The following is a 24,949-nucleotide window of genomic DNA, read 5'->3' as shown; positions in this document are numbered from 1 at the left end:
CAAGAAAAGGGAAACAAGGTAGTACAATAGGAGTACTAGCTGTAAGCCGACACACTTGGATTTTAATCTCGGTTCTGTGGTCTTCAGCAAGTTCTTAACTTCTCTGAGCCTCAATTTCCTCACCTGTAATATGGGAATATACGCATCTCACAGGATCATTGTGTGGATGAGAGATAAGGCGTGAAAAGCCCTTAGCACTGGGTAAAAGCCCAGGGTGGAAAAAACCCCCACACAGAGAAGTTAAGGCTTGCAGGTTTTAATGTTTCATGATTGGTAACAGAGCAGTCTCCAGGGGATCCCCAGAGAATCTGTTCTGACTTTAGAAGCACTTCCTATGGACAATGGAGGGCCCTGCCTCATCATACTCAGGCTTGCTGATCCACATCTGCTGAAAGGTGGAGAGAGAAGCCAGGATGGAGCCTCCAATCCAGACCGAGTACTTCCGCTCTGGGGGAGCAATAATCTGCAAAGAATAAATGTGGTGAATCATGATTAGTGCCCAAGGGAATAGGGAGGTGGTCCAGGAGTCATTTTATCACAGTGCCTGGCTGCCCCAGAGAAGGACGGCCTCCACGGGCAGAACCAAACGGGGTAGACCTTGTGGTAGACGAGACTGTTGCTCAAATCTTTACTCCCGCCCTCGTCCTCCCCCCATGGGAAGGATGCGCTATTTCACCCTGTGACTCTGGGCCGGGCCCTATATTTGCTTTGACCGATGGGACGTTAGCAGACATGACACAAACAGGAGCCCGAAATGTGCCTCAGGCACGCAGCTGTGCCTCTGCGCTCTTGATGAGAGGGGCTTCCCTTGAGAAGCTGCTGGCCTTCAGCCTGGACCCCATCGTGAGAGCCACAGACCTGACCTGAGCTGCGAGAGCGACAGAGCTGCCGGCCCTGCCCGACTTCGACCAGCTGACTCCCAGCTGACCTGCAGAGGCGCGCACCGTAAATGCCGATGGTTACGTCCCTGAGATCTCACAGTTGCTCATTCCTTAGCAGTGCTGACCAAACCTCTGTAGGGAAAGGGCTGCAAGCACTCAGACCCTGTCTTGAGCTTCATCTTACTCAGTAGCCACTGGTATCTGACAAGTTCTCAAGTTCATAGACGCACGGTGCATCCTTGCCACCGGGAGTCCTCAGCTTAGCCTCTAGAAGTTGGTTGCCTGTCAAACAACTTTGAACTCCACCCACAAGTGGATCCAGAGGGACAGCTACTAAAGGGTCTAAGAAGTCAGGGCCAGAATAAACCGGACACCGAACTGATTGCTTTTGTCTCCTTAGACCCTCTCTCCATCTTTCCTACATTGTGGAGATCATGGAATTGCAGAAGAAGAAGGATCTTGAGAAGTTATCTTATTATTCAGTCAGACAAAGGCACTCGGTCACTCTGGACTGATACCTCAAGGCCCAGCACAGCCGTGTTATTGCTGTGCGGCTCTGGTTGTAAGAAGAGTCTGGGCCGTCCTGGGCTGCGGTCCTCTGTCTCAGTGCCACCCCACCCCACCCCCTTCTTCTATATCCTCGACATTTGTCCCATCTCCCCAGTTCCTCTACACAAATCCTGCTGTCCCGTTTGGTTGGGCTGTTCGTACCTGCATACACACCCTCGGGCTCGGTCTGTCTCCCCCGCCTCAAGCGCCCTTCCCCCTCTTGTCTGATTTACGCTGCCTCTCAGTGATCATGTCTACCGATTAGCTTCTAAACCTGAAGGCTGCCATGTGCTGTGAAACTCAGGGCAGTGGCTCCTAAATCGGGATATGCATCAAAACGCTGGTGTTTATTTATCACTTTTGGTGCTGGGGGCACCCTGGACCCGGTGAGCCAGAATCTAGGGGTGAGGCGAGGTGTGGTATCCTGACACTTGGTCCTGGTGAAAAGCCCCTGCCTCGGGCCTGGCGCGAGGCCCCCGTGTGGCAGGTCTCAGTAAGCATGGCTGCTCCAGTGGCTCCCGGTGAGAAGGGCCCGCAGGGTCCCACCTGTTTTCCGGTAACCTGCTCTGCTTGCCCATGCTGAGCACCATCTGCCAGGCAGGGGGAAGCCCTGGGGCAGCCTTCCTTTGTGAAAAAGTTTCTTAGAATACACTCCCTCAGATGTAGCCAACTCCCAGAGACCAACTTTATTGTGAGACTTTGTAACTTTCAACCTATTTGTTATCTCTGCTCAATTCCCAACTCCTTTTCTAAACCTGCTAGCAGCAAAGTTCCTAGAAGCCCTCAACAGCTCTGTATGGTTGCTTGGGGCCCAGAGGCTGGGGAGAAGCAGAAGACAAGTGGGCCGCCATTCTCTCGAGGCCTGCGAGGTGAGCTGCCTTGGTGAGCCGCTGCGTGGGGAGGACAACAGATCACAGGCTGTCCAGGAATCAAGTGATGTCCCTGTGAGTTTGAACCAGCAGCCTGCCCCACGCCAAACTTTCTCTCTGGAACTTTCATCCTCCTCTGGGGTAACACCCACATCCCTTTTAAAGTCTAAAGATGCTGTAATATTGCTTCTTTCTTTTCTTCCTATTTCCCTCCTCCTGATTGCACCCTCGACCCCCTTGATATTCTCTTCATCCCCAATTCTTTCACCCCCTTCTTATAGGATGTTATATGATCACATTTGAGATCCCATGATAAACATGTCTCCAGTTCATCAGTGCCCGAGGAACATAATCCCCCGGGATGAAATCTGTCCCGGCTCAGGACACCGTGAGCCCAGGAGACCACCAATCTATGGGCCCGGCAGACTGACTGGGAGCACGTCCCAAGTAGGAGGTCTTCGTCCAAAGAACAGGATGGAGGGAACTGGAGCAGGACTCACCTTGATTTTCATGGTGCTGGGGGCCAGGGCTGTGATCTCCTTCTGCATCCTGTCAGCAATGCCGGGGTACATGGTGGTACCCCCCGAGAGGACATTGTTGGCATATAAGTCCTTGCGGATGTCGATGTCACACTTCATGATGGAATTGTAGGTGGTTTCATGAATCCCAGCAGACTCCATGCCTAGCCCAGGTCATAGTGTCAATTAACACCCGTCAGTTCGTAAACACCCACACCTCCAGCTCCTCAAGTGATCCTCTGTTGTTGCAGCTACCTTCGTTCAGCCCTTAATCACCTCCCAAACGGATGACAGGACCAGACCTCTAACTGGCCTTTGGTTCCTCCTGTTCTGATGATCTTTCACATTGATCAGCTGAGGTATATTTCTAAGGGAACACTTTCACTGAGTCATCTTTTTTCAAGCTTTATAGAGTTATAATTCACATATAATAGTCACCCTTTCAAAGTCCAGTAGTTTTTAGTAGATCATGGATTGTGCAACACTGCCCAAATATAATTTTAGCACATTTGTAACTCCCCAAAAAGAAACTCTGTACCCATGAGCAGACACTGCGATGTTCCCCTTCACCCCTTCCCCAGCCCTAGGTGACCACTAATTTATTTTCTGTCTCTATAGTTTGGCCTGTTCTGGACATTTCAGATCAATGGAATCCTACGATATGTAGCCTTTTGTGTCTGGTGCCTTTCACTTAATGGTATGTTAATGTTCACACTTCACCTAATGTTTTCAAGGTCCATCCATGTCACAGCGTGTGTCGGTGCTTTAATCTCTTTTATTATCAAAAAATATTCCGTTGCCTGGATATACCCATCACGTCATCTTTGACAGCCCCCCCTTATCTACAGGTTACATCTAGCTATGTTAGCCTGGCAACAGAGCCTTCCACAGTGAAAGTCCTGCAGGCCAAACCAGCTCATGCCTTCCTTCCTGGCCTCCCCCACCTCTAGTCTTTTCTCCATGTGACATAATTTCACACTGAGGTTAGAAGAATCTTCCTAAACTACAAACCTGACCTTGCTACACTGCTGCCTAAAAACTTTCAGGGATCTCATTGCTGATGAGATTAACCCTACACTCTTGGTGCGGCCCAGCAACTCTCCCCAGTTTCCCCTGTGTGCAAACACACACACACACACACACACTTCTCTCATTGTGTCCCAAGTAGAACATGACCTTTCTCACCTCCATGTCTTTACATGTACCCTTCCATCTGCCTTGTATGCCATTCTCCATCCTGCACTCCTTCCGTTCCCAGATACCATCAAATGATACTCATTCTTCAAGACTCTGTTCAAACGTTTGCCTTCCCTAAGAAGACTTTACTGATTTATTATAGGTTTATATCACTTTGTTCAGCTGCTATGTAATACTACACTATTAACATTTGCTTACAGACCCAACTCTTCCTACACACTCCTCAAGAAAGTAGTTGTCCTTGTACTAAATATTCTCTTATTTAATCCTTGTTGCAACCCTATCTAGTTGGCACTAATCATTATTTCCACTTTATAGATGAGAAAACTGAGTTTTTTTTTTTTTTTTTTAAGATTTTATTTATTTGTTCGACAGAGATAGAGACAGCCAGCGAGAGAGGGAACACAAGCAGGGGGAGTGGGAGAGGAAGAAGCAGGCTCATAGCAGAGGAGCCTGATGTGGGGCTCGATCCCATAACGCCGGGATCACGCCCTGAGCCGAAGGCAGACGCTTAACCGCTGTGCCACCCAGGCGCCCCAGAAAACTGAGTTTTAAAGAAGGTAACACGTCCAAGGTGATTGCTCTAAAGGGGCAGAGTCATGGGGCGCCTGGGTGGCACAGCGGTTAAGCGTCTGCCTTCGGCTCAGGGCGTGATCCCGGCGTTATGGGATCGAGCCCCACATCAGGCTCCTCTGCTATGAGCCTGCTTCTTCCTCTCCCACTCCCCCTGCTTGTGTTCCCTCTCTCGCTGGCGGTCTCTATCTCTGTTGAATAAATAAATAAATAAAATCTTTAAAAATAAATAAATAAATAAAGGGGCAGAGTCAGGACCTGAGACCAGGTCTGACCCCAAACCCATCCTTCTCACTCCTGTGGGTTTTGGCCTCAGTGACCTAAATGTTGAGCGATCCAAGAAGTGTTTTGTATATTAACCTTATTCTTAGTTTTATGTTATATTCCCTATTCTGCTTTTCTTTTATTCTGATTTCCCTATCCTTTTATTTAAAATTAGATTTTATCTGGGTGCCTGGCTGGCTTAGTCGGTAGAGCATGTGACAGTTGATCTTGGGGTTGTGAGTTCGAGCCCCACGTTGGATGTAGAGATTACTTAAATAAATAAAATTTTAAAAATAAATAAATAAAAATTAGATTTTATCCGGTTGTATTGTTGATGTGTTTTTGGCCCTTCCTGGAAAAATATGGGCTATGTATAAACTATAAACAAAGTGTGGGTGACTCCTGGTGTTTCTCCCTCCATCCCTTCCCCACTCCTCCACCTCACCTCCTCCCCTCCCAATTAGCAGGGACAGTGGGCAGCACCTCACCAATGAAAGAAGGCTGGAAGAGGGTCTCGGGGCAGCGGAAGCGCTCGTTGCCAATGGTGATGACCTGCCCATCCGGCAGCTCATAACTCTTCTCCAGGGAGGAAGAGGACGCTGCTGTGGCCATCTCGTTCTCAAAGTCCAGGGCCACATAGCACAGTTTCTCCTTGATGTCTCGCACAATTTCTCGCTCGGCTAGAAAGAGTAGAAATGACAGGAAATAGATACTCTGTTCTGTTAGTTTGTCCTATTTTGATCTCCATGAAAACCTCTTCTTCTACTTTGGATTCATTTTTAGGACAAATGTTAATTTTTCTTTCCTCTTCCTAAAGTGCAGGTTCAAAATCTTGATTCCCAGGCAAAACTTGACATGGCTTTTCTCCTTACTGTCTTTACTCTTCCCTGACAAAGCTACGGGCCTCCCTGAGGCCTTACAGGACACATTTCCAGTACAGACGTAGGAGGATTTGTTGTGATCTTACAAAATCTAGGAAAGCCCCTGCCTAAAATCCCCTCTAGCCTGGGGTGGGCACTGAGGCATGACAATTTCTCCTTCGAAATTCAGGCCTTATCTATTCCATGTGTCCTCAGAACCATAAATGCCGTTATGTAACAAAATGCATCATCAGATTTTTACTACCATTTAACCCTGTAAAAACCAGCTCAGATCCTGGTGTAGACATAGACAGAGACCGCAGGTCCCTGGGGAAGGCGGGAATGCTGTGCAAGTGCACTTAAGGAGGCCTTGTTCCCATCCCGGGAGCATCTTAGTTGGGAATCTTCCTCTATAAATAAGGCTGCCTTGACTATCTGGTCTTGTCCAAAGTCCCAGCCCCAGCCTAGAATCCTCCCCGTCTATCTCAAGAGAGTTTGAGGACAGGGGGCCACAGACTTTTCGTCAGAGAATGTCTGGTCCTAGATCAGATTTGGTTTGAGCTCAAGTCAGAATCAGGAAAGGGGCTGGATACCTGTGGTCACAAAGGAGTAGCCTCTCTCTGTGAGGATCTTCATGAGGTAGTCAGTGAGGTCACGGCCAGCCAGGTCAAGGCGCATGATGGCATGGGGCAGTGCGTAGCCCTCATAGATGGGGACGTTGTGGGTGACGCCATCCCCTGAATCCAGCACGATGCCTATGGGGAGAGGGGATAGGACCTATGAAAACTTCTTGTCTTTTATCTTTCTGGGGCCAGTTGCCAAATGGTCTTCGACTACCATATTTTTCTCTAGCAGCTGAAAAAATTCACCCACCATAACGATCATCAATAATAATTTTTGTGTACATCATTTATTCTTCCAAATGAGGCTGTAGCCTTCTGGAAGGCAAGTAAAACATCTTCCCTTCTTGTATTCCTTCAAACACTTTCACAGGACTGCATATTTGTCAATGTGCATCTCAACTGCCCATTCTTTAAGGGAGATGGATAATTTGCACATCCTTCTGGCATTATACTAACACATACGCACATGCATGGAGAATGTTAGATCTGGAAGGGACTACAAAAACCAGCCAATTTGAAAAAAAAAATTAACATTCTCTACTGATGAAACTTAATAAACCATGGAGGGAAATGAGCTTTTCAACATGATAATAAATCTCTCTCAATCCAACAGTCATATCATAATTGATGGAGAAACAGTGTAATATTATTATTGCATTATTATTTACTATTGTCCTAGATGTTCTAGCCAATGCAATATGACAGAAAATAGAAATAAGAGGTATTAACAAAAGGAAACAGAATTGTCATTGTTTGCAGATGATGAGGCTGGATACCTCGAAGACCCTAGACAATCAACTGAGACATGATTAGTGCTAATAAGATGGTTTAGAAAGGGCCAGATGCAAAATAAATATCCAGGGACCAGTAGCTTATACTTGTACAAGGATGCTGATCACCACAGGATATTTTATAATAAAAAATAAAAATTGGAGACAACCATAAAGTCCAGCAGTAGAGAAATGTTAAAACAAGTAAGTTACAGAGCCATCATACATTCCCCATCACTGTCCTTGTCATCAGCAGTGACATTATCTTTCGTGTTTGCCTCCCCCGCCCGCCACTAGACTGTTCGCTCCCTGGTGGCAGGGCTGTCTTGTCTGTCGGTGTGTGCCCATGGCCTGGTGCAGTCTTTGGCACATGGCAGGGAGTAATGGAAAAATACCTGATGAATGAATAAATGAATGAACAAATAAGGACTACTTGAATGAATGAATGTTAAACTATGTTCACGGAAGCTGTCAAGTCCCCATTACAAACTGCTTTATCTTGAAGTTCCCTCTGTTTCCCTGAGGACCTTTCTATACCAAGGGCACATACACAGCCACCAACACAGGTTCGTGAGCAGAAACATTCCAGGATTGTTGGAAAGTGTGTGTAAGCTCCGGACTGACTGCTGTGAGGAAAACGGCCCCTGCTGGATGTACTAGGCCTGCTTTGTTCATATAAATTCTTGCCAGCTCTGCTGGGTAGACCTGAATGCATTCCACATGGGCTCCCCTTCTGTAACCCCTATGCAGGATTTTCCCTGAATTTTGGCTGTCCCTTTGATTCTCCTGAGCAGAAACCACTGCAGGAATCCCCCTTTCCCTTCTGCCCCCTAAAGTCAGGAAGGGATCAGATTATAGGATGCTCACCTGTTGTTCGGCCAGAAGCATAGAGAGAGAGCACAGCTTGAATGGCAACATACATGGCAGGGACATTGAAGGTCTCAAACATGATCTGAAAGGACAATGCAGATAAAGGATGATCTGGCAGAAATCATAGCACCTCTTGGCTCACAAGATGGTTTGTAAGCTTATTAAGGGAAAGGGCTGTGCCTTTTTACCCCACTCCCACCTTCCACAGTGCCTGGCATAGACTATGCACATAGCATGTCCGCAAACATTTTTGTTGTACTGATTCATGAAAGGGAGAAGGGATCCATGCTGTATTCTTGTGCTCACGTTTAAGACTTTCTGGCCTCTTACCTGGGTCATCTTCTCCCTGTTGGCCTTGGGATTTAGGGGGGCCTCTGTCAGAAGGGTGGGGTGTTCCTCAGGTGCTACCCGCAGCTCATTGTAGAAGGAGTGGTGCCAGATCTGGTTGAGACAAAAGTCAAATGAGCCAAGGAGAGTCCCAGAAAATTCCAGTTGGCATGCTTATGATGGGGGAGTATGACACAATGTCCATAGCACCAGCTGGGTTCTGGAGAGGAGTCCTGGGAAGTTCTGCTTGACCTTTAGAGATCATGTTCCTTTTCAACAGGGCTCCAGACAGGACTCAGACCTGGGGCCTATATACTTAACATATTGATTATTTCCCTTTGAACTTCCCCCATCTTTTCTCTTCTTCCATCTCTCCCCACTTTCTGCCCTGGGGGGTCAGGCCAATTGCTTCCCTTAGTATTCCTTGCTTCCTGGCTTCTGGCTATGTTTGGCTGATGGAAGACACCAGCAAGAGGCTGGAGGGTGGGAATAGGGAGAGAGGTCAGGGTGTTTCTCCAAGCAATGGCGTGGCCCTCTGTAAGCCCCGCTCCTGTCCGTCCCCTCTTCCAGCTCTAGTGTCCGGCCCCTCTTCCAGCTCTAGCGATGCTGCCCCACCCCCATCCTTCAGGCTTCTGGATGTCAGACTGTTCCGCTGTTCCTAGTACTTGGGTGCCTTGACATCCCATAACCCTGCTCACACCTCTCCAAGCAGTCCTTTCTTAATTTCAGAACACCTGCTGAGTGTATACTATGTCCTGCTGGGACCCTGACGGGGAAGGTTGAACTGTCGCTGTTCATTACTGACCAGGCTGGGCCTTACAGCAGGGTTTCCCAACCTCAGCACTTTGACATTTTCAGTTGGATAATTCCTCGACGTGGGGGGCTGACCTGTGCGTTCTAGGATGTTTGGCGTTCCTGGCCTCCACCCACTAGACGCCAGGAGCACCTCTCCAGCAACGACAAGCAAAAATGTCTCCAGACGTTGCCAAACACCCCCCGGGAGGCAAAATCGCTCCTGTTGAGAATCACTGCTTTAGAGGAAGTAATTTCTTCCCACTGTGGCCAGTGATCCAAGACGACCCAACAGGAGTTTATTTCAGAGGGATTCAGCAAAGTGGCAGGGACCTAGGGCTCTGATTGCCTCAGAGGTGGGGCAGAGAATCATCTGTTTCCATTGTACCCATATATTTGGGGGCTCCTGGCTTTGGGCTAGGATGGTGCTAACTGTGGTGGGGGCAGATATGAATCAGATTCGGCCCCTTCATCTTGGTTTCAAAGTCTGGAGGGGAGAAAAACACCCAAGAAGAAAACATACAAAGACACATCCACATTTTGAGTAAAAGAAGAGGCAGTTCATTATGTGGGGGACTTGAGTGGGCCCTGCAGGCAGAGGAAGGTGTCCGGCAGCTGCGAAGGGCATCGGAGGCAGAGAAAATGGCGCCAGCACAGGCCCTGTCTGTGAAAGCTTCACAGCAGACGGGAATGGCAATTAGTCTTCATTGGGTGATGTCAGTATTTCTTCATATGTGGGCGCCAGATGCTTTGTACTAGAATCACCTGGGGTGACGGTCATCGGTGCAGGCTATACCCAGACCCATGAGTCAGAATCTTGGACGTTGGGCCCAAACACCTGCACTTCATTCATTTCACTTTTAGAACTTTTATAAAGTACTTTAAAAATTAAAGATATTGATAATTTTAAAATTAGAAAAATATTTTAAAGAGGAGTAAAAATCTCCCACATTTCTATCACCTAGTAATAAATAGTTGACATTTTCACTTTTTCTTCTTACTAATCTTTCACCTTTAAGTATTCTCAAATATATTTCTATCACCATTTATTATTTCATATGCTTGTATTTATTTATTATGCTATTTTTATACTTTTACATTCATTGTTTCCTCCCACTTTTCAGTTAATGTAACATAAATAATTTCCTTTTCCAGGGTGCCTGGGTGGCTCAGTGGGTTAAGTGTCTGCCTTCGGCTCAGGTCATGATCCCAGGGTCCTGGGATCTAGTCCTGGGCTCCCTGCTCAGCGGGGAGTCTGCTTCTCTCTCTTCCTCTCCCCCTCACCCCTGCTCGTGCTCTCTCACTAGCTCTCTCAAATAAATAAAATCTTTAAAAAATTTTCCTTTTCCATAGTAAATATTTATGTTTAATAAATTGAACATTTATTTTTAATGCCTACACAACATTTCATCATATACCATCATGTATTTAATCATATTACTATTCATAGTATCTTCGATTTTTTTTAATAGATAATCCTGTCATAGTTATCTTTGTGCATGTTATATTTTCTTTTTTCTATTCAGGACGTTTCCAAAGAAAAGAATTTTTAAAGTGGAATTACTAGGCTAAAGAGCATGGCGATTGGAAGACTTCCTGATTTCCATTATCGACAAAGAGGTTAAATTACTCTTTACTCCAGAATAAGAAAGCCCGTTTTACCTGTACCTGCATTCAGGGCTCTCACTCTTAATATACAAAATAATTTGATAGGGAAACATTGTTTTACTTTGAAAATTTACGTTTCTTGCAAATGAGTTTAAGTTTTTTCAGATTTGCAACTTCTTATAATTTCTGTTTGGCAAATTATCTGATCATATCCTTTGTTTATTTGTCTGGTGAAGACTTTGCATTTTTAATGATCAATTTACACTAGCTGTTTACGTTAACCTTCATCGCACCTGCGAATTTTTTTGCAATTTGTTTTTTGTCTTTTAAATTTGGATATTTTTTCCAAATACTAGAAGTTATGATTTTTAAGAAATCACATTTGTCATCTTTTCCTCTAAGACTTCTTTCACCAGAAATTTGATGAATGCTCATGCTTACTATATCGCATTTTTTTTACCATTTGAATTTTTATATTTAACTTTTATATTCAATCGATATGGGTTTGGTGAAATAGTATGAGGTAAAGGCAATGAAGACTCCCCAACCCTAAAATAACTCATCAGTTGTCCTGGAATAATTCACTGAATAATCCTTTTCTCCCTTTGGTGTTCAAAGTTTATCATGTATTTCCTCTTTACTTTTGTGCTGGTGCCAAACTGTTTTAATTTTTATAACTATACTATATTTTAATATGTGGGTACGGCAAGTCTCCTTTCATAGTTTTTCTCACTCGTTTTGCTCTCATAAATTTTGCCTTATTTATTTCTCCAGACATGCCTTATGATTATTTTGCAGAATTAAAAATTGTGATTTTTTAAAATTCAAACTCATAGAAGCAGAAAATAGGATGGTATTTACCAAGATCTGGGGGAAGGGGAGATAGGGAGATATTGGTCGAGGGGTACAAAGTCTCAGTTACGCAGGATGAATATATTCTGGCGATTTAATGTATAGCATGGTGTATTTGAAATTTGCTAAGAGGGCAAATCTTAAGTGTTCTCAGTACAAGAAAAAAGTAACTATGTGAGGTGATAGGTACATTAATGAGCTTGAATGTTGTGACTCTTACACATATAAATGTATATCAAGTCATTAGGTCAAACCTTAGATACATAAAATTTTAAAAACTGTGAGGCTTTTTTACTGGAATGGCAATGAGCCTATAAATTAATTTGGGAAGATTTGACAGCTTTCATCTATTGTGCTTTTCTTTAAAGCACGTAGTATACATAACTATATACATGTATATTTTTTAGAGAGAGTATACATAGATATATATATGGGGAGAGAGAGACATTGGAGCCCCAGGTGGGGCTCGATCTCATGACCCTGAGATCCTGACCTGAGATCCTGACCTGAGTAGAGATCAAGAGTGAGAGGCTTAACCACCCGAGCCACCCAGGTGCTGCGGGCACATAATATATTTTTAGGAATTTCTTTAAAGAATTCACACATGCGGCACCTGGGTGGCCCAGTCCAGGTGTCTGCCTTCGGCTCTAGTCATGATCTCAGGGTCCTGGTATAGAGCCCCACGTCCGGCTCTCTGTATGCTGGTGGGGTGGGTGGTCTGCTTCTCCCTTTAACCCTCCCCCAGCTCATGCTCTCTCTCTAATAAATAAATTATATTTTAAAAAATAAAGAGGTCACACATTGTTACTACTTTGCTAAAATATATACTAAAATATTTTGTCTATTATGTTTTTGAATTAGAGCCATACGAATAATATATGCTATTTATTGAGCATGTAGTATGTTGCGTGCCTTGGAATTATACTGGGTACCTAATTCAATTTCCAAAGCAACCTGATGAAAAAGTATTTTTATCTGCACAAATGAGGAAACTGAGGCTCAGAAGGAAGGACTCACTCCCAGATCTCCCTGCCACTGTCTCCAGGTCTGTGCTCTTAGCCACTCCATAGTGTGAAACGAAAGCTATGGCGGTGTGTCTATTTATCTCACACCCGGAGTGACTGAATGTGGGATTTAGAGAGAAGCAGGGTGCATTACAGATTTCACAGCAACATTCTTTTTTTCTGGTCTCAGTCTGTTCGATAAGCACTCTATTACACTTCAAAGGCACTCCTTGCAGAAACAAGGATTCTCAGACAAATGTCAGCAGAATTTATCAAAAGAATATTAGAAGGGCTCTATAAGCATTTCACACACATGATTTTGTTGATCACAAACTACTATTTAAAAAATGCCCCCCACCTCTGTATTTTCTTGCGCGCGCGCACACACACGCACACACACAAACACACACACACACAAGATTCCAGAAACCCCTAGAGAGTCCTACTTGGAATTTTCATTAGAGAATCAGCATAAGAAGCTGGCATCAGGGGCGCCTGGGTAGCACAGTGGTTAAGCGTCTGCCTTCGGCTCAGGGCGTGATCCCGGCGTTGTGGGATCGAGCCCCACATCAGGCTCCTCCGAAATGAGCCTGCTTCTCTCCCACTCCCCCTGCTTGTGTTCCCTCTCTCGCTGGCTGTCTCTATCTCTGTCCAATAAATAAATGGGGTCTTTAAAAAAAAAAAAAAAAAAAAAAAAAAAGAAGCTGGCATCAATGTACCTACCTGAGGTCACGACAGGGCAAATGAAAGGGAGAGAAGCCGTTCGCGCCTGCAGAGGCGGCGGTGGCATCGAGCCCTTCGCTGGCGGGAGCTGCCTGAGAGGATGAAGCTGGGCATTGGGTGGGACAGGCCCTCTGATGCCAGGCAGGGAGTTAGGGACCTACTGTCAGTTAATGAGGAGCTACTGAAGATTCCCAAGGAGGCGAGTGACATGATCTGTTTTCAGAAAGACAAGCTTTGTGGCAGTATAGAGAATTCACTGGATGGTGAGGCAGGAGACAAAAAAATCAGGAAGCCATTGCAACCGTCCAGTGAGAGCTGTTGGCCCCACGGAGAGTAGCCACGCAGATGGACAGGAAAGAAAGAAGGACATGAGAAACATTTTGGAGGCAGTTGGCAGGGCAGAGGCCCGGGGAAGATGAGGGTCATGAGGATGCGTTATTCTACTACAGGGGTCCGCTGATACCTTCTCCATGTCGTCCCAGTTGGTGATGATGCCGTGCTCAATGGGGTACTTGAGAGTTAGGATCCCTCGCTTGCTCTGAGCCTCATCCCCGACGTAGCTGTCTTTCTGGCCCATTCCCACCATGACACCCTGCAATGCAAAAGACAAGGAAGGAGAAGTGAGTTGGCTGATGGCTCCACTAGGGGGATCCAGGAATTGGAGGGTCTCTGAAGAAGGATACAGATAGGACAGATATCCATCTTCCCCGAAGACAGGACACAGAGACAAGGGTGAGGCAGACACCCATGACTGTGGGGGCAGCGGGGAGAGATGGTGGGGACTTTCCTGTGGGCTCGGCTCTCTTTTCTCTCCGACATCATTTTCTGAGGGAGCAGGGCCTTTCATACACTTCTGCCCTTACTTCACACACACAGCACTCGTGCTTGTCCTCCTCAAATACCCTCTGCTTGCATTTTTATGTCTCGCAGTCTTGGCTCTTGTTCTCCAGCCCATAAGCAGAGATCCTCATCCTCAGGTATCCCTTTCTACAAAGCCTCTCCTTCCCCGGTCCCCCCACTCAGATTTAATCTCTCCCTCCTTTGCGCTCCCCCTGGTGAAGTCTTTTGTCACTATCCTAGCCCATGATCTCAAGTTAGCTCATAGAGTATACATTTCTTAAATGCAAGGGTCTTGTTTACTTGCATGTATTTTTTAAAAAGTTTCTTCCAAACCTAGCAATCCCACAGACTTAAGCCAGACATACCACCATCCCTGCATGCCTGGAGTGTGTGGGGTTTGGTCCTGGATGTTGCTGTTTCAAAGGTCTTGCTGTTAATCAGAAGACAGTCTCGCACCTCCAACACACACACACTCATACAACTCACACGCACACAAATACATGCACACACACACACACACACACTCACACACACACAGAGCTCAGTCCCGTGTCCACTATGCGGCGCTTTCTCCTAGTGGCTGAAAGCCTCGGGTCCAGATGAGCACATACCTGGTGGCGAGGGCGGCCCACGATAGAGGGGAAGACAGCCCGAGGGGCATCATCTCCTGCGAAGCCAGCCTTGCACAGGCCAGAGCCATTGTCACACACGAGCGCGGTGGTCTCCTCTTCACACATGGTGAGTGTGGCCAAGTGAACCAGGGGCTGGAGCACCTTGGGAGCAGGGGGAGGAGAGAAGTAGTCAGCCACTTGTCAAAATCATGTTGGAGACAGGATTCTTGGTTTGGGAGCTGGAGTTCACCTCCAGCCAGGACCCAGTTCCATGAGGAACAGGCATGGACCCGGATTCCCGCTCCCTGGCAGGTGAATTTCTTCCCTCTACCCTGTTGTCATGGGCTGAATTGTGTTCCCCACACTCCGCTCCCCAAATTCGTATTTTGACGTCTTAACCCCCAGTATGTCAGAGTGTGACTGTATTTGGTGAGAGGGTCTTTAGAGAGGTAATTAAGGTAAAATGAAGTCATTCATCTAACATGACTGGTGTTCAATATGACTAATCTAATAGGATGGATAGCTTTATAGGATCAGGAAATTAGGACACAGACACGGACAGAGGGAGACCATGTGAAAACACAGCAAGAGGGCAGCCGTCTTCAGGCCAAGGAGAGGCCTCAGAGGAAAGCAACCCTGCTAACACCTTGAACTTGAACTTCTAACCTCCAGAACTGTGAAAAAATAAATGTGTGTTGTTTAAGGCACCCATTCTATGGTCCTTTGTTATGGCAGTCCTAGCAAACGAATCTACCTGTCTCTTAAGGGCCTGAAATGGCTATGAAGCTTGAATCCAACAGAGAGAATCTCTAAAGATATGAGATTTAGGAAAGGAGTTGAAAAAATCTGCAATATATGTAACGAAGGATTATTTACAATATAAGTGAACACTTACAAATCAATAAGAAAGAAGTAAACAAGCTCAAAAGAAAAACAAGGGGTATGAACAGCTAATTGACAGAAAAGGAAACAGAAATACCCCACAACTCTATGACAAGATGATTAGCCTCACTAGTCATCAGGGAAGTACAAGTGAAATAAGACCATTTTCACCCACCGTAGTGTTAAGATTCAATAGGTGTTGGCAAAGGTGAGAGAAACTGGCACTCTGACTCCAAAAACACACAAACTTACACTTTGGAACTATTCAAAGGTCCAAATTATGGGATTCTGCACTTAAGTCAAAAGAAGAGCCAGGCCGATCCATAGGGATTAAGGTGGACAGGTTTCTAAACCCCTCTACTGAGTGAGCAAAACAAGTTGCAGAGTAGAATGCATAACAGAAAACAATTTGTGTGAGTTCTTTTTATTTTTTTTTAAAGATTGTATTTATGTTATTTATTTGTCAGAGAGAGAGAGAGCACAAGCTGCGGGTGGGGAGCGACAGATAGAGGGAGAGGCAGGCTCCCCATTGAGCAGGGAACTCGACCCTGGGATCCTGACCTGAGCCGAAGGCAGACACTTAACCCACTGAACCACCCAGACACCTCTACGTTGAGTTCTTTTTAAAGCACGAAATAATATTGTGTATTTTTCCTCATTTTCTTTTTGTGGACACGAACTCATAGCAAAAAGTTCTGAAAAAGAAAGTCTCCGACTGATCACCCTGATTACCTCTGGAGGAGGCAGGGGCCTGGGAGAGGAGGTGCTGGGTTATGACTGTGAGGTTTTTCATATTTTTCCAAGGACACTGTATTCATATATAGTTTATAATAAAAATCAACATTATATGTCATTAAGGGATAAATGATGCAGAAGTTACAGGGGAAATGTTCAATCTTAAGGGTAGAAGCACCTTGGGGAGAGGAGAGAGGATTCTGGGAAGCACCGCCCCTGCCTCTCCCCACGGAGAAAACAGAAGCCTCCTAGCCTGGGGAGCCCCCCCGGGGGAGGGTAGGGGGTGGGAAAGGTGCTGGCCGAGGGCTCAGGGAGGCCAACTTTCAGCAATCTAGAGAAAGAAGGTGGGGGCTGCTGAGGAGGAAGGCATGTGGAAGCTTCCTTCAGAATATTAGACCGCAGGTGGGAAGGAGACAAGTACTACAGAGACCTATGACCCTGGCCCCTCCATGGCCTCGCGTTGAAGGTGGACAAAGCGAAGAGGAGACAGAGCCACAGGCTTGTGAATACGAGGTCAGAAAAGCTAAGTTGAGGCTGAGCAGAAGCTTCGTAACACAACTTTAAGGCTAAAAGGGAGCGCTCCCTGTTATGTTCAAAGCAGATTGTACACTAGGGAAGAGGCCGCTGTGATTCCTGAATCCAGCTCTGCCTCTGTCCCTGTTGATGCCCCATGGCCATGGATCAAGTCCCAGCTCTCTGACTCCGGCCACAGGGCCCCCCAGGGTCTGGCCCAGCCTGTGTCTCCAGGCTCATCTTCCCTCTTGCCCCCTCTTGGCCTTCTCACTCTGCCTATGTGGACTTTCCTTTCCATTCTCTGAACTGTGTCCTCTTCTCTGCCTGCTGAACCTTTAGACGCAGGGTCTGGAGCACCCTCCCCCCACCTGCTTGCCACTCTAACTCCTATCACCCGCCCTGCCTCTGCACGGACACTGCATTTTCATGAGGCCCCTCTGGCCCACCGGTCTGTCAGCGGCCGCTCTTCTTTGCCCCACAGCACCCGGACTTGGACAAGCAATGTTCAACTCTGCATATCCCGGCTCGTTTGCGGCTCTGCAAAGGCTGGAGCTAGGTCTGTCCTGTTTCCCAGTGATGGGGAACACAATGTTTGGCACAGCGGGCTCTTAAATCGTTGTCATCAAAATGAATGAGTGAATTAATCAATGGATGTGGAGGAGAAGGACTTGCAGAAAAACAGAAACGGAACAAACATTGGTAAGGGGAAATCAAGGTCTGCGATGAGGTGGACATTGAAGGAGAGCACCTTTACCTAGCTGCTTAAAACAATATTGTTGCCGGTCGGAGCAGTTTCTGGACGGCAGAGAAGATCCCTAACTTCCCACCATGTCAGAAGGGTGGAAGATGAAGGGACGTCAGAAGACTGAAGATGGGCAAAGTTTGTTCCAATGTTCAAAAAGGGAAAGAAGGCAGATTTCTAAAACCTCAGATACTCTTGATATGCAAGTTAGGCAAGTTTCCAGGAGGCCCTGTTAAAGAAAGCATTATTAAAGAAGCAGTGGTTTCTATAATCAGTAAGGGTTCACCAAGAACAAATGTTGGCAGAGTGACAGCCTTCCCTTTTCTTCCCAGCACCGCTGCGGGCTGGGAGTGCAGGAGAAGGTGGGAGACATTGAGCTTAACTTGGTCATGGCAGCGGACAAGGTCTCCTGTGGTACCCCTACTGACAAAGCCATGCGCGCCGAACAGTCAGTCAGTGAGGCAGATTTACAGCTGCCTGAGTTACTGCCACTGAAAGGTGTTAATTAATGGGTCAACATCAACCTGGAGGACATGCCTCAGGGCTCCACTCTTGGTCCTTTGTCACACATTTTTATAAATACTTTGGATGAGAATGTGAAGCACAGGCCCATGGAATTTCCAGAGCTGGAAGAGAGTGTAATACTAAATAGGCCGTATGAAGAAGCAAAACCCAAGCTCTCAAGAAACAGACACAATGAACCGAATCAAATAATAGTAAATTGAATAGGGTAAATACGAGGTTCTGCACATGAGTCTACATGAGGAAACCCGAGATAGTTCTCGCTCAGCCTCTGTGAGCAGAACCTGGGGTCTTGTGGACGGTTAGCAGTACTCTGCTGACCAGGATAAAAGCTAACCCCACCTCTGGCTGGAATACTGTGTCCGGTGCTTGGGGACACCCTTGCTGGCGGAGGTGTGGGGAGGTGGGTTAGCATTCCTGGCTGACGAGTGTCAAACCGTACTATTCTTCAGAAGTGGAACTTGAAAAAACTTATCAAAAGTCTTAAAAATGTGCATATCTTTTGACTGCACAAAGGCACTTCCAGGATCCTATTGATCCTTGGGAAACATTCCTGGGTGAGTGCAGAGATTTGGCAAAGAGCTGGTTTATCACAGCCTAAAATAACCAAAATTAGAAACAATCTCATGTCAAAAGAAGTTGTTGCATAATAAACTGGTTTGTAAACTAACTGCCAGAAACCCTCATACAATGGAGAGAGCAGAATATTTAATGCAATGGCAAAGGTGCAAGGTGCATTGCTAGGTGAAACACTGAATATTCCATGTTTCCATTTTTGGTAAAAAACGATTTTTAATTTTGAAAAATGTGGGGCTCTTCACATAGATTATTTAATCCTCATACACACACACACACACACACACACACACACACACAACCCCAGGGGAAGATATTTTTATTTCTATTTTGCAGATTTGGAAACCCAGTCTCGGAAAAGTGGAAGAACTTGGCCCAAGGTCTCTTCACCAGGAAGAGGCAGGGCCGGCATCAACCAGGACAGGTTCCAAAGCCTGAAGCTTACACCTTCCTCACCACCTTAGTGAAGCGGTCCTAACTTCTCCATGTTTGGTGTTTTTGCTTCTGCCTCTCTGTCTCTCTAGAGCTGTTGGCAGCAAAAGCCCTAAACAAAAGGGTCTGTGTTCATTTCTCTCTCTGAGCCTCTGCACCCCTCCTATGCCAGGACTAAGTCTGTGTTTTATGTGTATAGTCTATGATTTATGTTTATAGCCCCCGAACCTAACTTGGTGTTTAGCACACAGTAGGTGCTCAATAAATGCTGTGTGACAATCCCACCACCTGAGTGGCCCCCTCCCAGACCTGGTCTGCTCTGGCCCTGCGGATCCTTGTGTCCGCACAGTCCAGTCTCATGACAGCTCGCTCACACGGACCTGATTTAGAATCACACGGGGACAGTTTCCTTTCTCTTCACAAGCTGCTCAGCAAACAGTTCCGCTTCCCTGTTCTAGCAGGTGGTCCTCCGTGAGGGGAAAACACCCTCAAATGCTAGAAAGTGGCCAAGAGGCAAAGCTGCACCTCCGTGACTGTCTCCCTCGAGGGTCTCCTCAGCATCTCTCTCTGATGTGATTTACAGTTCAAGCCTGCCTGGCTTTTCAATGAACCCTTTTGTCTCCCCCTGAGTTCCCCACACACAGAAAGAGAGTGTCGAACTTTGTTTCCCAAGCAGAGCAGCGGCTGAGACAAACCACAAAGCAACTTAAAGCTGTCAAGTCAACAATGCCGTTCTGCAGCACTTTAGGTGGATTTAAATCTGCTTTTTTGAAGTCAGGACCAAATGAGAAGTGACAGAGGTGAAGGCAGGGGTGGGGCTGCTGGCCTGGAGTGGGGCCTCCATGGGGCCCCACGCTGCCTGGGAAGAAGGCCTTTACCGTGGAGCCAGGATCTCCTGGAATGTCTCTGCCACAGGAGAAATTCTAGACCTTCCTCAGCTGCTTGGGGGTAATCTGTGGCTAGGCTCGAGCGTGTCGGCTGAACCAGAGCCAAAGTCACTGTGGTTTCCTGGGGTCACAACCACTTTCTGCTCTGAGAAAGTCAATCAAATTGTTCTGGCTCTTTCCGCACGTACTACATCTGGTCTTCACTGAGGACTTCACAGAGTTACAAACACAGCTCCACCCCCACCCCTCTAGGTGGCCAAAACCCAAAGACATAATGAGTGCAAAGAAATTGTTCACTCGCTCATCTCCCTGGCCTCCCTCAGGCAAATATGAGGGCAGAGATGTTACTCCCCCATCTGTCACTCTGACGGAGATAAGATTTGACTTCAGAGTTCCCTCCAGCTCCCCTTTCTTTGCCCGTCTCTTCTCTCAGGGCACCCCCTTCCCATGGCCCAGTTCCCTGTCTCCCCCTCTGGACTTCAGTTTCCTATATCCTGGGATGATGGAGCAAATGAAATAATGGAAATGAAACGGAAATACTCTAGAAATTGTAAATCGGGGCTGGCAAACTAACACTGGTTTTTGTGTGCCCCACCAGCTAAGAATGATTTTGATATTTTTTCTTTCTTAATTTTTTATTATTTTTTTAAATAATCTCTATCCCCAATATGGGGCTTGAACTCACGACCCCAAGATCGAGAGTTGTGTGCTCCACTGACTGAGCCAGTCAGGTGCCCCTTGACATTTTTCAATGGTTGCAAAAAAAAAAAAAAGCCAAAGAATAATATTCTGTGGCCCAAGAAAACTACATGAAATTCAAATTTCAATGCCTATAAATAAAGTTTAATTGGAACACAGTCAAACCTTCATGTACATACCGTCTAGCCCTATGATGGCAGCCCTGCGTAGTTGCCACAGAAACCTTTAGACTTGCAGAGCCTAAAATATTTACTATCTGGCCCTCCTCAGAAAAAGTTTGCCAACCCCTCCTGTAAAGGACTGCAAAAATAATGGTCCTTAGGATCTCTCTCACCCTTCTCCATCAGAACTTGCTCCCAGGATGAAGTCTGTCATATTGGAAGGAGCTGAACCATCCACTTCACAATCAATGATTATTGAAGGGATGATTGAATTTATGCCAGTTTCCAAAGACATTTTCATCTCAGTGCAAAGTTTAAGCCCTAAAAGGAAGGCCTCTCAGATGGTGAGACTTCAACAATAGCTGGAGAAATATTTCGGAGGGCTTCAAATGACATTAAGCAGCCGCCTATAATAATCCGCATACACACAGATATTCACGCAATTAGAGAGCTTCGCATAGAGAAAATAATTTAAGGAAAAACACTCCTGCGGTAGAAAATTCTAGCAGCATCTCTAATCAACTTTATCTTATCTTGACTTGGTGGATGTACAATTAATTAAATTAAAAATGACTTCTGTTTAGTAGTATTTCTGATCCTCAGGAATCTGGGCCTGCTCTTTTACCTGGGCCTCTCACTCGCTCTCCCGGCTCCGCTCCAGTCCAGGCCCCATCTCCTGAGCTCCAGACCCTCAGAACCAGCTGCCTGCGGGGCATCTCACTCCACTTCCGGTATTTCGTCCCTCCACACCAGCCTCCACCTGGAATCGCGCCTCGGAGAATCGCACCGCCCACCCTAGAGGCCACGCCCAACACCCGACTCCTCCCACCTCTCTCCGAACCAATCCTCAGGCTCTCTTATTTCTACCTCGGCGCCACCGCAGGGCCGTAGCTCAGAACCCCAGCGCACTGCGGTAGCGCTCTCACCGGGCTCCAGGCCACTCTCCTCGTAGCTGCCTGGGCAGTCCCTTCCAAGGCGGATCTCTGGGAGTCACCTTTCTGTGGTCACCCATTGCCTAATCCTTTAGTGTATGAAGTCCTCATAATCCGGCCCTGCCTGCCCCTCTGACCTTAGCTCTCCCTGCTTCCTACCTTGAAATCTAAATTCAGTGGAATCGAGACACTTAAACAGTGCAAAGACCATGCTTCCCTGACACCGAGACTAGTCCTACTTCAGGACCCGGCTCAGGTACCGGTTCCTCCAGGAAGCGTTCCCTGATAACTTCTAAGCTGGAGGGCTCCTCCTGGGCTTTATCTATTTGTTTGTTCATCTTTCCCAGTGATTGCAGAAGCCCCTCCGCTATCCCTGAGGAGCAGGAACAGTGCCTGGCACATAGAAGCACTCAATAACTGTTGGTGGGACGAGCAAAGGGAAGGAGGAAAGAACTCTAGTCTCAAGGTCATGATGTCAAACTGCCCATTTGGTGTCCCAGACCTGTCCCAGACCTGTCCACTGCTCATTGCAATTTCTTCCGTACCCATGCATTTCCTCCAGAGGAAGCTCCGTCTCTTTTCCGCCCTAAGGGGTAACCTCAAAATCTAAACTTGTTCAAATAGTAAAAGCAAGTGCTTAGAGCCTCCCCGTGCAAAGGGTGGTCCCAGACCTGCAGCCTCAGCATTACCTGGGAACTTATTAGCAATGTAAATTATCCAGCCCCACTCCGGCCTACTGAATCAGAATCTGGGGTGGGGAGTAGGACAATCTACGTTTTAACAAGTCCTCCAGGTGATTCTTAGTTTGAGCACTCAGGGCTGGGCCCTGACAGTGTTGAGCTGAGCACCCTGTAAATGTATTATCTCATTTAATCCCCATAACAGCACTGCTGAGTAGATGTTATTACTAGTATTCCCATTTTACAAGTGAGAAAACTGAGGTCACTCAGTAACTCTGGCAGCTGGGCAGTCTGCCTCCAAGGCCTCCACCACGGCACCAAGCTGCCTCAGCCATGAACAGATGTTAGCAGACCCTGGAAACAGCCCCTTGGTCTCATTTCCCTCTTAATTATGTGTGTGTGTGTGTGTGTGTGTGTGTGTGTGTGTGTGTTGGCCTGTGAGCCTTTTGGGCAGCACTTAACTTCTCTAGGCTTCAGTGTCTTCAGAATGAATTAGATGGCTCTCAAATTCGTTCATTTGTTCCTGCCAGTTCAAAAAACTGCTTGATGCCACAGGACACTTGCCCTGCCCCCAGTCCTGAATTTCCACATCCCCCAATGACCCTGGAGCCTTCAGGGACTGAGAAAATTCTCCATTCATCTCAGCCAAGCATGGAGCAGAGGACAGTGAGACCCACAAGGGGACAGAAGAAAATACACTCCTATTCCCAACATAGACATGTCACAGACACTGGGACCATTGTTGGCTTTGATTCAAAAACCCCGCAAAGAAGCTGTTTTCCCCGAAAAGTATCTGCCCCCTATAACAACCTCTCAGACATTCGGAGTCATGACAAAGGACCTGAGCGTCTTGATCTGCACCGGCCCAGGTGAGCTGGGTGAGTAGAGACCACAGGTGTTATATCCCGCCTGCCACCTGATCAAAGGGCTGTCCAGGAGGCCCCGTGGCCAGAAATGCCTTTTCCTGGAAGGCAGCAGCATGCTTGGAGGCACCGCTGCCCACCGAGTGCCTTCGCGTGTGATCTGGGCCAGCGTCACGGAAGCCAGGCCAATCTGGAGGCGCCTCCCGCACCCAGGGGGCCAGGCAGCCTCAGAAAGGAAGGGCTGGCAGAAGCTGTGTAGTACTCACCGAGTGTACGAGAGGTCCTTCTCCCAGTGACTGAGGGCTGCTGTGTCTTTGGCATAAATACCAGAGCAATATAAAACCCCAGAGGCGGATCTTCTTTAAACAGAGTCCCTAAAAAGGCCAGCTGACGGTGTGTTAACAATATTACCATATAAGGTGGTTTTTTCAATAAATCGGCCTGGGGGGGTGGGGAAGGGGGCTGGGTAGAGTGAATTATCATTTGAAAAATGTATGCAAGAGGACTCCAGTGGCAACAGCCCTGGTGCTGGCGGATTTGTTCCTTTTTTGCTGCACTTGCATCAACAAAACTCACACCAGGCCTTATAAGCTGCCCAGAGTGAGGCCAGATGCAGCTCTGCTCCTGGAGACAGAACCATACCAAGAATGGCAGTGGGCCTCCTCCCTCCACACCTCCCTCCTCAGGCCCTGCTGCCTACAGCCCCCCCACCCTAGGGTCGGTCTGGGACAACTACGCTGTGCCCCAAAGTGGGTGCAGTTGTGCCTTGTCTGGTACCAGCCCAGGACAGCTAAAAGCTGAAGGGAAATGCCTTCCATAGCTGGGAAAGAAGTCCCATGTGCCCTACTCACCCGCTGCCCCTCAGAAAAGCTTCTAAATGCTGGGCCAAGTCAACCTGGACACCTTAAGCCACCTCTGGAACTTCACTGTCTCCTAATTTTCCTTTCCTTACTGGATTCCCTCTGCCAGTTCCTAAATTTGGGGAATTACAGACCAAGGGAGCTGCCTTAACACACCTAACAAGACTCACAAGCTTGTAGAATGTTCCACAGTCCTGTGGTTCTTGCTCTTCTCTTCATAATTCGTCTACTCTCTCTGGGCAGCTGTTTCATTTCCCACACTATCAACCACCAGCTCTGTGGCAAGCACTCTCAGCTCATTCCCACAGTCCTTACACCTGATGCCTGATCCAGATTGAAATTACCAAGGGCCTTTTGGACATCCCAACCCCAATGACCCTCCAAACCTGAACCCTTGTTTCCTCCCCTCAACACTACTGTGCCTCCTGGGTTCCCTACCTCAGAGTTTTTCCTTTGCTCCTTCAGGCTAGAAACCCCAAGTCAGTCTAGACCCCTCCCTCTCCCTCATGCTCTGCAACCAGCTGGGCTCCCTTCCTGGTGGCCCTACCCTCCCAGATGCCCCTCAGCTCTGCAGCTTCCCTTCCGCCCCAGCTAGCCCACTCTGCTTCAGGCTCTGGTCCTGACACAGCTTCCTAAGTGGCCTTCCTGACTCTCCCCCATCTTCAAACCCAGCGATTCCCAAGTGTGGTCCCCCGCCTGACCGGAAGGCAGCACCAGCATGACCTGGTGACCTG

The 24,949-nt window shown here is 47.2% G+C and overlaps 1 protein-coding gene across 1 annotated transcript; it reads right to left on the bottom strand.

The window, feature by feature from the left end:
- Nucleotides 1-240: 240 nt before the first annotated feature.
- ACTG2 (actin gamma 2, smooth muscle) lies at nucleotides 241-23,718 on the bottom strand. The gene is made up of 9 exons (XM_045788297.2): nucleotides 23,622-23,718; nucleotides 14,732-14,893; nucleotides 13,744-13,872; nucleotides 8,305-8,415; nucleotides 7,972-8,056; nucleotides 6,305-6,466; nucleotides 5,340-5,531; nucleotides 2,800-2,981; nucleotides 241-463 (listed from the first exon to the last, which is right to left on the bottom strand). The coding sequence occupies exons 2-9, from the start codon at nucleotides 14,855-14,857 to the stop codon at nucleotides 320-322; spliced, it is 1,131 nt and encodes a 376-aa protein (XP_045644253.1). The 5' UTR covers nucleotides 14,858-14,893; nucleotides 23,622-23,718; the 3' UTR covers nucleotides 241-319.
- Nucleotides 23,719-24,949: the final 1,231 nt, after the last annotated feature.

The sequence above is a fragment of the Ursus americanus genome, chromosome 7 (genome assembly GCF_024610735.1).
Source record: "Ursus americanus isolate L20-20 chromosome 7, mUrsAme1.1.p, whole genome shotgun sequence".
Classification (NCBI taxonomy): Eukaryota; Metazoa; Chordata; class Mammalia; order Carnivora; family Ursidae; genus Ursus; species Ursus americanus.
Note: the sequence above shows the minus strand (reverse complement) of the source record. Positions and strands in the feature narration are given on the sequence as shown.

Coding starts and splice junctions, on each gene's coding strand:
- ACTG2 (XM_045788297.2), bottom strand. CDS start 14,857: ATGTGTGAAGAGGAGACCACCGCGCTCGTGTGTGACAATGGCTCTGGC. Junction 8,416..13,743: donor ACTGGGACGACATGGAGAAG/GTATCAGCGGAC, acceptor TGTCTCAACCAG/ATCTGGCACCACTCCTTCTA. Junction 5,532..6,304: donor CTACTCCTTTGTGACCACAG/GTATCCAGCCCC, acceptor TACTCTTTCTAG/CCGAGCGAGAAATTGTGCGA.